This window comes from Gadus morhua, chromosome 7 (assembly GCF_902167405.1).
Source record: "Gadus morhua chromosome 7, gadMor3.0, whole genome shotgun sequence".
In the NCBI taxonomy this organism is placed as follows: Eukaryota; Metazoa; Chordata; class Actinopteri; order Gadiformes; family Gadidae; genus Gadus; species Gadus morhua.
The window spans coordinates 29,873,400-29,889,915 of NC_044054.1; the positions used below are offsets into that span (position 1 = coordinate 29,873,400).

Sequence of the window (16,516 nt, forward strand, 5' to 3'; positions counted from 1 at the left end):
ACGCTGCAACACCCGCCCCTTGTCGGTGATTGGATGGTTACTGTTTATTTTGGTTTTGAGTGGTTGGTAGTACCATTTGTTTTTGTGTACGATCTTGGAGCACAGAGACGCGTTTTTTTGACGACCTGCTTATTGGGCGGGCAGCTAGCGGACCGCGAGGAAAGATCAGATGAATGTGATCATTCATGTTTCGGCCTAGCATCGCTGATACAACCTTCAAATGCAATTCTGAAAAATTAAAAAAAAACACGCACTGAACAACTCTGACCGCAGATCTGCAGGTTTGGCTGCAGACCGATCAATTAAATAACCGCATCAGTGTTTAATTCTATCACTGATGATCGGGCATGTAACTGAACCGTGAGTAGGGCCAGGGTTGAGACGGAGCAGGGAACAGAGCAGGGCAGGTTGCAACGGGTAGGGATCAGACCCACACATAATTAACCGCTGACTGGGTTGTCGCTCTTCATCAACGTGTTTGACACAGACAGCAGGCGCGTTCCCCACGTCGTCTGTGGGAATTTGAAAAGAGACACACCACACCATGTGCGAGTAACACGGTCGGAGGTGTCGGTTATAGATTTATGGATGGCTCAGTTAAATGCGGGTCGTTTGGGTCATCACAGGTTACTGAATGAGGTCATGCAGATCATCATTTCAGTGTATCCATTTTTTGCATTGGCCAACAACTTCAAAATCAGACTTCAGTTAAAGATTTTAAAGACTTTAGATTATTATCTAGTCTGACGTAGGGCTGGGCGATATGACCAAAATATCATATCCCGATATAGGTCATTCATATCCAGATAACGATATATATCACGATATAGCACATTTTCTGTAAATTCAATGAATAAATACCGTATTTTCCGCACTAAGGAGCACCGGAGTATAAGCCGCAGCAGCTAAATTGAATGATGTGTACATAAGCCGCACTGGACTATAAACTAGGGATGCAAACAATTAAACGATTATCGATTAATTGTCGATAAGAGATTACTCGATTAAAATAAATTACTTGCAATTAATTGCGTTTTTAACCCGTAATTCCCCACCCGTCCACGTGAGGGCGCGCTTGACGCCAGACGTACTTGACGCACACGCGGGAACACAAGCGGGAACACAAGCGAAGCAGGACAAGACAAACGAAAAGCGGGACCTGAATCCGAATACTCATACTTGACTACTATATAGTATGCATTTTGTAGTACGCCAAAAATATAGCGCGTCCGAATTAGGGATCGACCGATATATCGGTCGGCCGATATTATCGTCCGATATTCGCGTTTTTTACGTGTATCGGTATCGGCCGATACGCGGCTGATTTTCGCCGATTTTTTTATTTTTTTTACTCTTTCTACCTCATCCGTTTTTAATATTGGTTAAATATTGTTCATCTACTTGTTCTTACTTGTTCTACTTCACCTGTTTTTACTATTTGTTAAACATTGTTTTTTATATTGAAGTTCAATAAATGTTCATTAAAAAAATAAAAAAAATAAATAAAATCAGCTCAAGAAAATCGTTATCGGCGTATCGGCTAAGGCTGATGAAAAAAATATCGGTATCGTATCGGCCCTAAAAAAAAATCGGTATCGGTCGATCCCTAGTCCGAATGCTCAGTACGCATTGTGTAGTACGGAAGACTTTTCCGAATGCGTACTACCGCCAAAGTAAACCACGGAGTTCACTACGCTATCCCACAATGCAACCGGAGTCTGGTAACGAACGAAGAAGAGATGGCTGACCCGACACCACCAGAAAGACGTTGTAGAAAGCGGCGAAAAAAAGAGACATTAAAAAGAGTAAAATAGTAAAGTAAGTAATTAAGTAAAAAGAGACATTTTTAATTTAATAGCAACGATGACAAGACGGAAAACAGGTAACTTATCAAGATAATTTTGCCGGCATCTGAGCGGAGAGACGTCGTCTCCAAACATCCGCTGGAGTTTCGGCGATGTTCGGAGGCGTTCTACGCATAGCTGTAGACCGTACTACACTGTCAAGTGTAGTACCGTCAAGTAGTAGACACTGAACAGAAATAGTATGTACTAAGTATTCGGATTCAGCGATGAAGAGGGCAAAACGGAGTGCAGTATTGAGCCACTTTAAGTTGGTTAATGACGACAAAGACGCCAAATGCACAATAAGTGGAAGTATTTTAAAGTACAACAACTAAACGACTTTGTTGAATTACCACCTAAATGTGTCGCATTCAGAAGGAAATTCAGCTTCTCAGAAGAATTGGCGCTTATCAATTAATCGATCATCGATCGATAAGATGAAACAACTATCGATTAATGAATTACTCGATAATTTGCATCCCTACTATAAACCAGTGTTTTAATGTTTAATTACCATTAGGGTTGGCCCAAATGCCATTTTTCAGGCTTCGAATACTTGGTTGGTTTTTCCGAGCGAATATTCAAATTCTCGTTCCAGAAAAAAACACCATCAAAAACAACATTAATAATCCCTATATAATCCCTGGATCCGATTTTGACAGTATCTGCATATTTTGTTGAAGATTTAATAGTTTTTGAAAGTTAATTAGTAGGCCTAAGTAGGTTGAAGTTCCTTCGTTTTTCCCCGTGAAAGCGAACAGCTGTTGTTCCGTTCCAAATCAGCTGTCCTCTGCCGCACTGTTATATAAGCCGCAGAATCGAAAAATAAGAAAAATGACGCGTCTTATAAAAGTCCGAAAATTACGGTAGTTTATATAAAGTGACCACATGGAAAGAACTATTTCGTAGCCCCTCTTTTAGGTTTGAGCTCACTTTGTCTTGGCTGGCCGTGGGAGTCCTTCTCCTATTCAGAATTGTCACGTTCACCCTCCTCCATGTTTGTTTGTGTTGCGTTCATGTGCCGTGTGGAAGAATGTAAAGCGTCGTCCAAATGACGTAAAATATTAGCGTAAAGAGTGTGATTTGCGACAAGACGATATAACGATAGAGGATAATATGAAACAATAGACATTTTTATATCATCACACGATATATATCGTCATATCGCCCAGCCCTAGTCTGACGACAGACCAGCACAAATCTTGGTGAACAGTGCATTTCACCTTCTTCTGGGAGGTGGAGATCGCAAAGTGTGTAATTGGCAAACAACTCCGCCTACAGTGGTAAACTGTAGAAGGGTGTCTGCAAAAGGTTTAATGAACACTGTGTAAACCAGGGCTGTCCAATACTGGAGCAAAATGACTTTGCAATACTTATGTTCTTTGCAGCATATATATATTGCGCTACGGAAAAAATGAATTGACTAATAGCTTAAATTTCCGTGCATTGAGTCAAATCTACCAATTGTTTCTTATATATGGAATCTTTACTATACAATCTGATGAATTAAGTTCCCTAGCATAGCACACTATTGCTGAACCACTGCTTTAGCTGAAACGGCAAAAACTGAACCTGGGAAGGTTGTAATGTTATGAGGTGGTGGATGAAAATATTTCAACAAGGGGTAAAGGTTAGACACAAAGTCTAAACTGAATTTTGTTTCCTTTATTGTACGCATTATCTGTACCTTTTGCATGTCATTCAGGCACAGTGGCCCACCCATTGACTGGGACCGATTCCACCATATCCGTAATACAGCGAGATGGTGAAGCCCGTCATGTCCCATCATTCACCTCAGCATGAGCGTGGAGCAGCCACAGCCCGCCAAACGGCCGACTTACTCTGTTCCCGTAGTATTATCATCACCTCAACACTGACACTGCTGATTATATAATAACACACTGATACTAACTGATTGCTGTGTGTGCTGCAGTTCACAGACGTGGGCAAACCAGTCCGCACCTCAGCTTGTACTCTGCGTTGAACTGCGTTGCTAAGACATTGTGGATTAGGAAAACAAAAGTCCATCCCTTTGCCGTCATCAATCATTAATTAATCTAAATTATACTGCCAGACGTGGGAGCTTGTCGAAATTGAGATGTGAGATTGTAGTGAGCGGAGAGAGGCTCAGCCCTAGGGCTCCTTCACCAGGATAAGTGGTTTAGCGGCGCCTTTGGTGTCCGGTCGGGCTGTGGTACCCGTGGCAGCTCTCTCTTGAGGATGCCCAAGTACACTCCATGGATTCATCTACACGTCTAGTGCGTCATTCACCAGAGCACTGTGGAGTTCACTTATTCAAGCGACCCGTGATGTATTGTCGGAAATCAAAACTACTATACAAACGTCCTAATCTTTTTCATTAGCTTTTTTTTTTATTTTATTATTTGCAAAGGCGAGTGTCATCTTCCGAATCATGGACGACGGATACCATGTGAGTTTACCCTTTGTATCAAGCAGCAAAAGCGTTCCAGCATAACATGTTCGAGATATTACTTTACATTTTAGCAGACGCTTTTATCCACAGCGACTTACAACGGTTCATTCACACACCGACGGCGGTGTCAACCACGCAAGGCGACACCAAGCTCTTCCGGAGCAGTTAGGGTTAGATGTCTGTCTTGCTCAGGGACACCTTGACATGGGAAGGCTATACAAGTCAACCCACTCTACCTCCTGAGCTAAGCCAACCCTGATAGATAGATGTGCCTTTACTTTGACGCTGACCGCTCTGCAGTCGGACAAATGTGCCCATCGCGATGCCAAGGCTGGAATGATACATCGTACAGTGCTAGTAAACAGGCCAACATATTCATACTTACTAGCACTCCTTCTCTACGCCTCAACCTCGCGTGACTGCGCACATTCCCGTAACGAAACAGGAAGCCTGGCCTAGCCCCGCCCCTTACTGTATCTGGTTAACTCCCCAGGCTTTGTACCGCCTCCCCCCAGAAGTTCGGCTCTAGCATTGTCGGACTGCTGGGTCCAAGATTAGCCAACAACTGACCTGTAATGATCGTTTGTATTGAGCAGCAACTATAGGACGATTACATCAGAAACTATCATTGATTACTAGGCTCTGGCTGAATTCATGCACGGTCCATCAGTGAAGGATCTTTCCACTTGTTACGTCGTGATGATTCCCCTTTAAAATAAGCTCCTATAAAGCCCAACACATGGGGTCAAGACGGAAGCAGGAGTGTCAGGACGTGATGCAAAGCTTTTAACACACTGACAGTTGAACATTAGCGGCAGCTGCAAATGCATTCGCCGGTCCCACTTGGAGTCTGTCCGTGTAAACCCCGGAACCGGAGTACACCACCAACTGGAGTGGCTCGGGAGAAATCCCGGAACTGCTTTGTTCCCAACATAACAGTACCGTGGTATACTTTTGCTCGACCGCAAACAAAAACGCTTACAGAATCGAATTGAGAATTCAAGCTCAGGTTTGAAGATGGATGTTGAGGAAATGGTCCAAAAAACGAAGCAACAAAAGAACCTGGACGAGATACGGTTGAGACTCAAGGTTCCGTTTAAAAATCTGTTCAGAGAATGATGATGGACCCTGGTACGGAGAGTTATGCTTCTTTTATTTTCCTCATCTATTATTCATTTATCACTTAAATAGAAGCGGGACCAGCCAAATATAACTTCTTTATTGCAGGAGTGAAATAAATTGTTCTCAACCCCTCTTTTTGGACACTGTCTGTTTTATTTAGTGGTGCCCCTAGAAGTGTTGACTGTGCTGGTTCATGTCTGATTTAGGAGCAGTGAAGGTAGTGTCCTGTTGCCTGCCTGCTGCTCTCTGAATATTGCCAAAGACTTCAGGAAACTTTGGCTAGGAGGGCCAGCCGGCAGCCGCATAACCAATATTTCCCTGCCACCCTTTTCGCTTAAAAAACACACACACACACACACACACACACACACACACACACACACACACACACACACACACACACACCTTTGTTCTGATCTTGTTTCCACCCCACATCTGCTAGCTGAGGAGGAGCCCTATCTGTCCCCGACCAATCCAATCACAGACCAGACATACAGACCACTGTGGCAACCAATCACAGTACAGCATTGGAGAGCCTGGGGGTCAGAGAGACCATCGGACAACGTACTTCTGGTTGATAAACCGGCAGCTGGAGCACCGACAGGCGAATCATGAGTAGAATAGTGTTGATTTTTTTTAAACTGTATTCTTGAATTTCATTTTATTCAAGACTGTATTTTAATATTTTATACATGCATGCAGGGTCAGTATGAAGTGCAGTCCGTGGTCTATAAGTGACTATGAACATTGGAATAATGGAATTGCACTTTCATTGCGTTATTGTATGCATTCAATCTCATTTTAATCTTGGAGAAACAAGAAAGATGGAAGAGGACCCAGATAAATATCAAAAGACTCCCCGTTAATGGACCAGAGAGGTTGAATGCTTCTATAACGATACACCAGTGGTAAGATTCTGTCCAAGGAACTTTGACCCAGTGAGCCAACAGACCCCTACTGGGAACCACAGTTACGCGAGTATGACTATCAATAAACGCAAGCCACCAGCTGCAATTATGCAACAATTGGGCTGTGCTTGTTAGACTTTGGAATTTAACGCATCAGTCCAAGCCGATGGAGCGAAGACAGACGTTAACGTTTCTTAAAGCACCACGGAAATGCAGAATATCAAAACATGTAGCGTGTATTCAAATCATCTGCGTCAATAACACCACGTCAATATCATAGAGTACTAGGCATATATTGTACACATATGGCTTTCACTATTGACTAGTAGCCCCCAGATTCAACACCCGTATTAAGACCTCATAACTGCGTCATTATCAAATGCTATCTGAGAGCAATAGGTGTTGACACCTCTAACCTCAAAGCTTTTTGGGTTTCTCAACTATACAAAATACATTTGGCCTTGGGTCCCTCAATAAAAACCAACAGCATGGCAACCTTACTAAACAGGGGGAAATGTATAAAAGATGTTCATTCATTCAAGCGTCTGCCCCAAGCTATTCAGCAGGGAACGAAGCAAAGAGATAGAAATCCAACCAGCAAAACGAAGAGCAGTCTTACACAAACTTCTTGTCTACAAACATGCTACGTGCGATAACTAGATGTAAAGTAGTCCACTCATTGAGTTACAGTGTGAAGGGGATACCCTAGCAGAGCTGGAGGTCTAGGGTAGCCGGCGCTAGCCATGTTGGGGTATCAAGCACCACCAAGCAGAACGCATGGCAGCTATTTTTGGCATCTAAAACCTGCAGTGCAACAGAACAGTGATTCTACAGGAACAACTACAGCAAAGAGTACCCGTGAAAAGACATTGACCGGGAATTGTTGATCCACAGTAAATTCATGTTATTCTGTCCATATAGAACCGCGATCCAACGAGAAAACGTTGGGGATCTGATCAATAACAGTGACATCGACATTGAAATCATTTTCTGCTTTAAGTTGTTCAAATGTTTGTTTCATGAATCATTATAAAACAAATAGTTTTGTATTCATTAGCTGCCTGGCTGACAAAGCAAGCACATTTCTGACATCATCTGGGACTCTGGTAACTTGTGATGGTGAAATTTGGCATTATATATCACATTTTAAAGACCAATAAACAATGGGCATGTCAATAACCATCTAACAATGTTGTCTTCCCCCCCCCCCCCCCCCCCCATCTACAAATTGGAGGACATCTTTTTTTGCATTTATGGGTATACAGAATGATCATCATAGTTAACGTTTGATTCAACAACATTTGCATATTTCATAGTTTCAGATGTTTTCAGTGAATGCCCACGAGTGAGTGATTAGACATCCTGACTAGAGGATGGCCACCCTGGTAAACAAGTCAACACGCTACGTGTCAAACTACTCTAAGAAGCATCAGCCAATACTTCATAAGAAGATAACTTAATAAGACGCTATTCTCCATATCAGCAGTTGGTTTGGCCCATTAGCCCGTGATCGCCGCAGTACCAGTGGTCCACAAATAATCCATCACGCATTTACTCTGCCCATGGAAACACAGTGGCCAAGAAACAACACTGACTTGATGAACACATTGGGGCCACAATAAACGCCATAGTGCTGCACCCACAACACTGGACCCTTAAGCAACACACAGGATTCCATGTGATCCTGACAGACCCCGAAACAGGGACCCTGTTACGCCGCAGCAGGAGCGCGTCGAGGCCGTGGCGGGGCTAGACCTCTCCTGGCGGCTGCTCTGCTGCTGGCCGCGGCTAATCCCGTTAGCAGGCTAGCTGGAGAACCCAGAGAGCTAACCCGCTAGGCTAGCACCCTCTCCCTCACGGTGATAGCACACAGCGCTGCTGACAGAAGAAGCTAAGACACAATGGCATCCAGATCCTACTAAAATACCACAGCGGTACCCTAACTACGACCGGACGTTGCGGATAATACGAGCCCTGGTTCTGCCGAAGCGTCTGGGAAGTCATTTAGCTTAGCATATGGCTAACCGTTTTGCGCCCAACTCTCCGGTTATGCAGCGCTATGAATCTGACACGGTTCTCCCCGACACAGGCGATGGACGCGGGCAGTGCTCCCCCGACCGGGTTCCGGAGACCCGTGGGGCCCGGGGTGAAGCATACACCAACCCGCCATTCAACACAAAGCCAGCGATTATTGTTAATTAAAAAAAATATCAAACCGCGTGTGTTTATTAGTGTATTTCCATACCTGTGTAGATGAACTGTGATCAATCGCGTTCTCTTCTGCAGCTCTCTTCCCCCTCCTAGCTCCAAAATGGCGCCAACATGTATAGATTCGGCACCCATGGGCAGCCTGCCATCCGTGGGGGCGCAGCGCCCCCTATGAGCAAGCGGCGGGTACTACGTCTGCTGCAGCTGTCTGGGAACAGTATGATCCCATTCAACGCCAGAGCTTTCATGGCTGCTGCTTTCTCGGCTGGTGCTCGTTGGCTGTTCACAATCACAGCCGAACAGCAGCGGGGAAGGCTAAATATAAAAAAGAAGCTTCCCTGGTTGTTTTATTTTTTTAAGTGAGGCATTAAAAATGGCTACTTGTTTTATCGAAGCATGCGGGCAACGCGATGCGTGTATAATATAAAGACATGGTATAATCAACAGTCCATACGACCATATTTGCGTTCGACTGCTATCATGTTACGTCAAAATCTAATTGTGAAAAATTAACCGACTTTCACTTATCGCTAGGGGGCCCTTGTTGCTTGGAACAGTGCCAGCCAAATTTGAACCAAATTTGAAATTGGGATATTTTGACACATGACAAACCTTTTGAAATCGATTAATGAAGCGATGTATAAGCTTTTAAACATTTGATTATATTACGTTTAGAATAAGGCCTACTACTTTTGGCCAGAAGACAATGACAGTCGGGCAGAAAATAGAAGCCCTTATTAAGCCAATTAACCAATCAATGTTAAAACGCACCAATTTAGTGGCACGCGGGCGCTTATAAACCACAAGGCGGGCACGAAGGACTTCTTCATGGGGTTATAATGGAGGGGTATGGGCCCCAGGTTATGGGCAAGATCTTCTTTGGCAACCACCCTGGCGCTGTGCCGTTCATCCACGGTGGATGGGGAAAGAGAGACGGCCGGTTTCTGACCCCCAGCGGCCTCAGTTACCTGGAACTCTGCAAAGTGATCCTATCAGAAGTGCATCCGTACGTCGGCCCTGGGTTTAAGAAGACCGACACTAAAGAATGCGGCGTTCAAGTGAATTTCAAAGTAGAGAAGATAACCCAGTGTTCGCTAGGCCCCAAAACGCTGTATTCCCAGGAGAGGGGCGCCAGCTCTCCTAGGAGTCCAGACTGCCCCACACCGGGGGGCAAAGCGCCGTTCAACACGCCAGTCAACAACGTGCGCTTCTCCCGACCCCTCTCCATCTACTCACCGGTGTTTGACCGCAGAAACTTCCGGAAGTCGGTGAGCTGCAGCGAAGACGGTGGGTATGAAGCGCGGGACGGATCCGTGGAACTAGTGGATGGCGAGAAGAAGGTCCTTGGAACCGAGAAGGACCCTTCCGTAAACGTGGGTAACCCCCCGCATCAGGCGTTTAAGGGGTCGAACTTTCAGGTGAGTTTCACCGACACTTCTCTACAAGACTTTTGGTGTCGTAGGATGCGTGTCGTGTTTGCGGTTCTCCACCACTGTCAATGTTTCCTTTAAATGCTCCCTAGTTCCTGGAGCAGAGATTTGGCCATTTCCACTGCAGAAAGTGTAACATCCGGTGGGAGAGTGCTTATGTCTGGTGCATCTCTGGAACAAGTAAGGTAGGAAACCTTATTTGTTCCCTTGTGCATTGGACTTTCCAATTAGCTGGTGTTGGCGGATTAATGTGTTGCGCTAATTTGTATTACGCCTAATGGCGAACTAAAAATGCTTAATTCATTTTCTAATCCACTTTTAGGTGTATTACAAGCAGCTCTGCCGGAAGTGTCGGTTGGGAATAAATCCCTACAAAGTGGAATCCATTATCTGGCAGGTGAGCTCCCTGCCACAACTGCTGAGGTAGACCTATGATGATCTCCATGAGATGGACCTCAATCTGGGCCGCACCTGCTTCTAAATGTGGGGGTTAATTAAGAATACTGGCTTTGTCTTGTCAAATGCTGGGATATGGTGGGGGAGAAACTAATGTATACACTCCAGTCACCCTTGAATAATTCCCGTGTGCCCGTGTTCTGGTCCAGGGCTGCCTGCTTACGTCGTGGGGCGGCGACATGAAGCCCAGGCGCGTCAACATGGCCCGCCCCCACCGGCAGGATCTGTGTGGCCGCTGCAAGGGAGCGCGGCTGTCCTGCGACGCAACCTACAGCTTCAAGTACATCGTCTGAGCGGCGGTCAGCGACGCCACCTGCAGCTTCAAGTACATGGTCTGAGCCTGGGGCCGTTAACAACCAGACTGGCGTCGTTACAACTGGACCTTTTTTGTCTCCACCCTCCTCCTGCCTAGCCATTGGTGTATTTTAAAACCATTCCCAGTGAGGCCAAGCACGGACTTGATGACTGAATTTCTTCAGTGGATCGCCAAAGGGTTGGCATTTGGATGGACGTTCATGAGCACTTGGCTCATCTTCCGACTGGTTTTTGTAGAAAAATTTAAAAATAATAAAAAGTATTGCAGCAAAACTGAGCTTTGTCGACCATGCCTTCAGGGGAATGCGGAAGGGCGTTGTAATAAGTTGTGCTTGTCTTTATCAAGTGGCTTAATCTGTCATCAGTATTTCCGTGTAGCGATGGCAGGTCACTTCATTAGCTGATCCACTCAGCAAACAGGCCCTGATGTTTGGTTGGCTGGTATTATTGGGGGGGGGGGGGGGGGAGATATTCTCCAACTACACATTTTGCTCCATTTTTCTGGCCCAAAACAATTAACTTCTGTTCATGTTTAGATGTCAGTGCCATGTGCTTCTCCACTACACTGCTCCATAAATGTTGACCTGGATTAAGGTGTTCAGACGGTAAAGCCCAATCCCATTTCTACCCCTTCCCCTTACGCCTCCCCCTTGTTTTTAAGGGGTAACTGGAAGGGGTAAGGGGTAGAACTGGGATTGGGCCTAAGACATGGAAACTGATTTGGTGCTTAATTGCATGAAGGACCCTGACAGTCTTAACGAGTCATTTCAAAAGCGCCTGGTGGCAAATTATGCCATATAAATGTTATCTGGGATGCTGTCTAGTGTCTCGACGCATGAATCCCTAGGTTGAGAAAGCGCTGAGACAGGTTCAGTATTCAGTCTGCTATGCAGTAGAAATGGGAACATTTTACCCGATGCAGTAAAAGGTCATTCTTCCCCTAGTGTTTTTCAAACATCGCTCCAAGGTTAAGCCATACAAAGCAATTTCCAAATGGATCACTTGTATCAAAGCCAGCTTAAAGTTGTATCTAGCTCCAGTCCAACCGTTGACTACCTTCCACAGGTGTAGCTTTAAACATCGTTAAGAAAAATAACCTGGTTATGCAGGGAAAATATCCTTGCGGTTCGAATTCATGTTGGCCGAATCCACCAAGCGTGGAACAAATTGCCGAAGGCATAATAAAACTCAACAGATTTATTTTGACATATCTTTACTTTGAAACAGCCTTGTACATGGCAGCTGAACTTTCAAAAGGCTGTAAAAGTATTTACAAGGTGAGGGGAAAGAAAAACATTACTCTAAAAAGCATTAAAAATGTGCACGGTCTGGTTCGGCATGCACACAAATTCACCCACGTGGGCTTAAAGCCCTCCTTTTGCACCTCATACAAAAACATCTTTCAGATAAAACAACTCTATAAATATACCAAACACTTCATACAGTACACGGTGGACGCATGCATGGCAGTTAACATTGAGTCGGAACAGTGAATGCAAATAGAAAAACTTGAATCGAGTGGCAGATCGGGTATAAATGGGCAAAGAGACATTTTGTACAAGCGGTAAACGAGGGATCACGATGACACGTTCTCAGCGAAGAAGCACGACTAGTTTTTCTTTGAACGCGAGTGCTGAGCGTCAGTTGCCCCCTTTCATGGCGGGCCGGTACCCCTCTGCTGCGCCCACAAACAAATGCTACGGATAACGACGGCCCAGACAGCCATCGTCATGGACATGAACGCACCACGGGTGACGAGAGTAACAGTGAACAGTGTCTGTTCAAACGTGGTCTTTGTGTACAGTGTAGGACAGTGAGGGCTATACAGTGTACTGTAAACTTACTAAGGATAACGCTAGGACTAGCCAGAGTGCACGCGGATCACAGTACAGCAGGACACACCTGTGTAGCCGGGGCCTAACGACAGTAGTTTTAAGATCACACCGATTACACCAGCCTAATGGAGGACTAATAAACAGCACGAGAGCAGCTTGAAGAGAACTACACTTCGAATCGCCTTCGCCTGCTCGGTCAACTCTGTGTTTCAGTCAAGAGATAGTCCTCGGGATTTAAAGGAGCACTGTGCAAGTATTAGCTAGTGTTTGTGTGTGCGTCTCCAGACGTATAGAAGGGGATCACACAGCGTCACAATTAAACTACATTTCCCAGCGAGGCTTGAACGCTAATCCTCTTGTTGAATCGGAACACATTTACGGCTTGCTAGCGAGTATTTCTACTTTGATTTACTTGACACGTGTTTACAAGGCGAGTACACAACGTCTAAATTTAAATACTATTCTCAATCCAAACGGGTATGCTAGAGTGTTACCACGACTTTGACAATATAGGCTCAAACACGGTCCAGCGGCGGTTTTATTTCCATTGATTAAAGTTATTGATCGTATCCTCTCTGCATGTGGAACACCTTTTCTGTTGACGTATTTTGAAGCAAACCGTTTTTTTCCGTTCATTTTTTAAATACAGAACACTATCGTACACAGCACCCCTTTAAAACGGCTCAAGGCAGTGTCTTTCAGTGAGGAGCATTCAAATAGGTCATGCATTGCACATCTTTTTTTTTTCTCTCTCTCTCTCCAGCAGTTGACACAAACAAGTCCAGCGTGTGGCCTCCCCTTCAAGGTGGGGTCGGCCCGTTGTCACAGCAGCAAATCGTACACGGAGACGCGCCCTTAATCAGCGACCTGCTTCCTCTTTCGTAAAATCATAACGACCCTCCGTTTAGTGCAATAGGGACACAACATTCTCCCACTGGCCTCGTCATGCCGTGGTTGGCTCTGCTTCACCAAAGCCCCACGTGTGCGTCATTCAGTTTGTGGTGGCAGCCAACCACGGGACAGGAGTTCTGTTTCCCCCCCCGTGGGGAAGAGATCCAGGGGTGTGTGTTCCTTTATCAGAGCAGGAAGCAGGTTCCACAGTGAGTGACGACCTTCAACAGAGACTACACCAGCCTTTTGATATGCAACGGGGAGAGCGGAGGAGCTCGCTCCCATTCCAGGATCCCGTCAGGTCACCCTTCTCAGCAGGTCCGGGTCATCACGTCCCTTAGGCTCCGACTTCACCACTCCTTTGTCTTAAAGTAAAAAATGAATAAACGAAAAACGAGTCTGTGCGTCCCGGGTCTGCCTGCAGCATGGTAGTTTCCCCAGATAGGTCATCGTCTCTTGGTCAGCGTGGGACCATCACATACGTCAGGTCTGTAGGTCCACTGGTGCAGCACAGCGCCCGCGTCACAGGCTTCTTAGGTTTCAACATCCGACGGGTCCGTGTTCAGCAGCCCCGCGGCCCCCAGCAGGGGCAGGGCCGCGGCCCCCAGCAGGGGCAGGGCCGCCCGGCCCACCTTGCCCAGGTAGCGGGACAAGGGTGCGTCGGGGGGGTCCACGCAGCCGCAGCACCCCCACCCGCCGGCCTCTCCCGGGGCCGGGGGGCGGGGCGACGTCGGCGGGGGGCCGAGGGGGAGGAGGGAGGGTGTGGGAGGCCGGGTCTGGACCGCCCCGCCATCCCGGGCCGGGACGGGGGGCGGGTCATGTGCGTATCGATGGGGGAACGGGAGCAGAGGGAGGTGGGAGGCCGGGCCGGGGACAGCGGGGGGGCCGGGTGGGTGGGCGCGTCCCCCCCGGACCGGTGCTGAAGTCACGGTGAGGAGCGCGCCGGGCGGGGACCGTCCTCTCGGAGGCCGGAGCAGCAGTTCGCCGCCCCCCCCGTGGACGTAATACTGGGGGCGCGTCGGCGTGAGGGGGGCCGAGGGGGGGGGGCGGGGCCGGCCCGGTCCCGCCGCGGCGGGGGAGAAGAGGTCTGGAGGCTCGGGGAAGGCGACGGCGGCGGCGTGCTGCGGCTGAGCCGGCTCTAGCGCGGGGGCGGTTTGGGGTGCAAGGAGGGGCCCGGCTGGGGGCCCCGCCGGGGAGGCGGCGGACGCACGGGGGGGGGGAGGCCCCGGGCCCCCGCCGTCCACCGGGGGTGTGGGGGGAGGAGCTGGGGGAGGGCGGCGGAGAAGATGGCGTAGAAGGGGTTGTGTAGCGGCGGCGAGGTGGGCTCCGTCCGGGGGGGAGACGGAGGGGAGAGAGGGGGAGGAGGAGGGGAGGGAGGGGAGAGAGGGGGAGGAGGAGGGGAGGGGGGAGGAGGAGGAGGGGAGGGAGGGGAGAGAGGGGGAGGAGGAGGGGAGGGAGGGGAGAGAGGGGGAGGAGGAGGAGGGGAGAGAGCGGGAGGAGGAGGGGAGAGAGGGGGAGGGGAGGGGGAGGAGGGGGAGGAAGGGGGACTCAACACCTCCTGTCAGAGGCTGGTCCCGGAGGCGCTGGAGTCGGGGAGGTAGGTGGTGACCACGCGGTAGTCCTGGGCGCGGCGGATCATCTCGCGGATCTCCCCGTTGAGCTCCAGCAGCTTGGAGCAGATGAGGCTGAGGTCCTGGCGCGAGCCCACCAGGGCGATGGTGCCCGTCTGGCCCAGCGTCTGGTGCCGGAAGAAGGCGTTGAGCAGCGTCTGCACCTCGCTCTCCGAGCCGCCGCCGAACACGCCACCAGGCCACTGCCTCCTGGGGGGACGGGGGGACGGGACGCAAGACCCTCGGTTAGGGAGAACTCAGGAGCACAGAAAAACACACACAGACACACACACATAGAGAAAGACACACACACATAGAGAAGTCACACACAGAAAAAAACACACACACACACACACACAGAATAACACACAGACACACACACACACAAAAAAGACACACACACACACACACACTCACACACACACACACACACACACACACACACACACACACACACACACACACACACACACACAGAGCCTGGAACTGTTCCCGGGTTGGATCCCATTGTGCCCATTGTTTACACGCTCACTAGAAGCTTTGGGACGAGCAGCCATTCATTAAATCGCCACTGAACAACACGGCGTCTGAAGTTCACTGCACTGTGTGCTCGCGGCCCAGCTCTGGGTCCCGCCCCCACCCACCTGCTCTCCTGAATGTAGCGGACGGCTTTGGTGAACTCCTGGTTCTTCAGGCACTCCAGGATGGCCTGCACGGCCGCCTCCGAGCTCTGGAAGCTGGGCACGGGCGGGGCGGCTGCCTGGGTGGTGAGGGCGTGGCTGTGGCCGTGGGCGTGGGCGATGGCGTGGCCGTGGGGCAGGTGCGTGAGCTCCAGGTCGCTGGCCACCGCCGCCTCGGCCGCCTGCAGGCTGGTCTTCAGGTCGCTCAGCTCGCGGGACATGTTGAGCAGCTGGGGACAGACAGACAGACAGACAGACGTGGCAGGCTGCTGCAGTGTCCTTCCAGGGCAGGACGGGACACACCGAGTCTAAGGTGGTTGTGCTTTATGTGTTTATCTAACGGGCCGTGGTCTTTCTGTACAGTGAAATTGTCATAAAACATAAGTAACAAAGGTAGTTTGTTAGGTATGTGTAGAATAAGTGATACATATGTGTTGTGAAGGTAGAGAATATATTAAAGAAACATTGTGTTAAAGTCCTTCCAAAATGGTGAGTCTCTTATCTAATCCTCTGCAGACATTGATGGAGTAACACTCCGCTACACGTGCATCTGGTGCCAATCAACCGGACGGCGTCTCTCACCTCAGGGACTGAGCTGACGGCGTGGACCTGGCCAATCAGCTTGCAGTACGACTGAAAGAGCAGCAGCAGCTGGAAGTGGAGCTTATAAAGGCGCTGGCACAGCTCCAATTGCTGGGGGACAGACACACACAGAGAGACACACTGATGAGATTATGCCACACACACACACACACACACACACACACACGTACACACATATGC

The 16,516-nt window shown here is 48.5% G+C and overlaps 3 protein-coding genes across 11 annotated transcripts in view; 1 reads left to right on the forward strand and 2 right to left on the reverse strand.

Annotated features, from left to right (window-relative positions):
* The window catches only part of pds5b (PDS5 cohesin associated factor B), a 39,708-nt gene extending 31,013 nt beyond the window's left edge, over positions 1–8,695 (reverse strand). The window contains exon 1 of one of the 3 annotated variants that reach the window (XM_030361372.1): positions 8,554–8,681. The gene's annotated coding sequence lies outside the window, so the exon portion shown is untranslated. Of the gene's footprint in view, positions 1–4,663; positions 4,683–8,553 lie in introns of those variants that run through there. The other 2 variants (XM_030361373.1, XM_030361376.1) reach the window with 2 other exon arrangements.
* A 645-nt stretch (positions 8,696–9,340) lies between these two features.
* Positions 9,341–10,990, forward strand: zar1l (zygote arrest 1-like). Its single transcript, XM_030361380.1, has 4 exons — positions 9,341–9,934; positions 10,039–10,131; positions 10,269–10,343; positions 10,552–10,990. The coding sequence occupies exons 1-4, from the start codon at positions 9,356–9,358 to the stop codon at positions 10,693–10,695; spliced, it is 891 nt and encodes a 296-aa protein (XP_030217240.1). The 5' UTR covers positions 9,341–9,355; the 3' UTR covers positions 10,696–10,990.
* A 3,900-nt stretch (positions 10,991–14,890) lies between these two features.
* The window catches only part of fryb (furry homolog b (Drosophila)), a 79,472-nt gene continuing 77,846 nt past the window's right edge, over positions 14,891–16,516 (reverse strand). For 5 of the 7 annotated variants that reach the window (XM_030361386.1, XM_030361385.1, XM_030361383.1 and 2 more), the window contains 3 exons: positions 16,316–16,426; positions 15,698–15,963; positions 14,892–15,263 (listed from right to left, as the gene is read on the reverse strand). In XM_030361386.1, the coding sequence (XP_030217246.1) occupies positions 15,005–15,263; positions 15,698–15,963; positions 16,316–16,426 (636 nt within the window). In that variant the 3' untranslated portion in view covers positions 14,892–15,004. Of the gene's footprint in view, positions 15,264–15,697; positions 15,964–16,315; positions 16,427–16,516 lie in introns of all 7 variants that reach the window. The other 2 variants (XM_030361382.1, XM_030361381.1) reach the window with 1 other exon arrangement.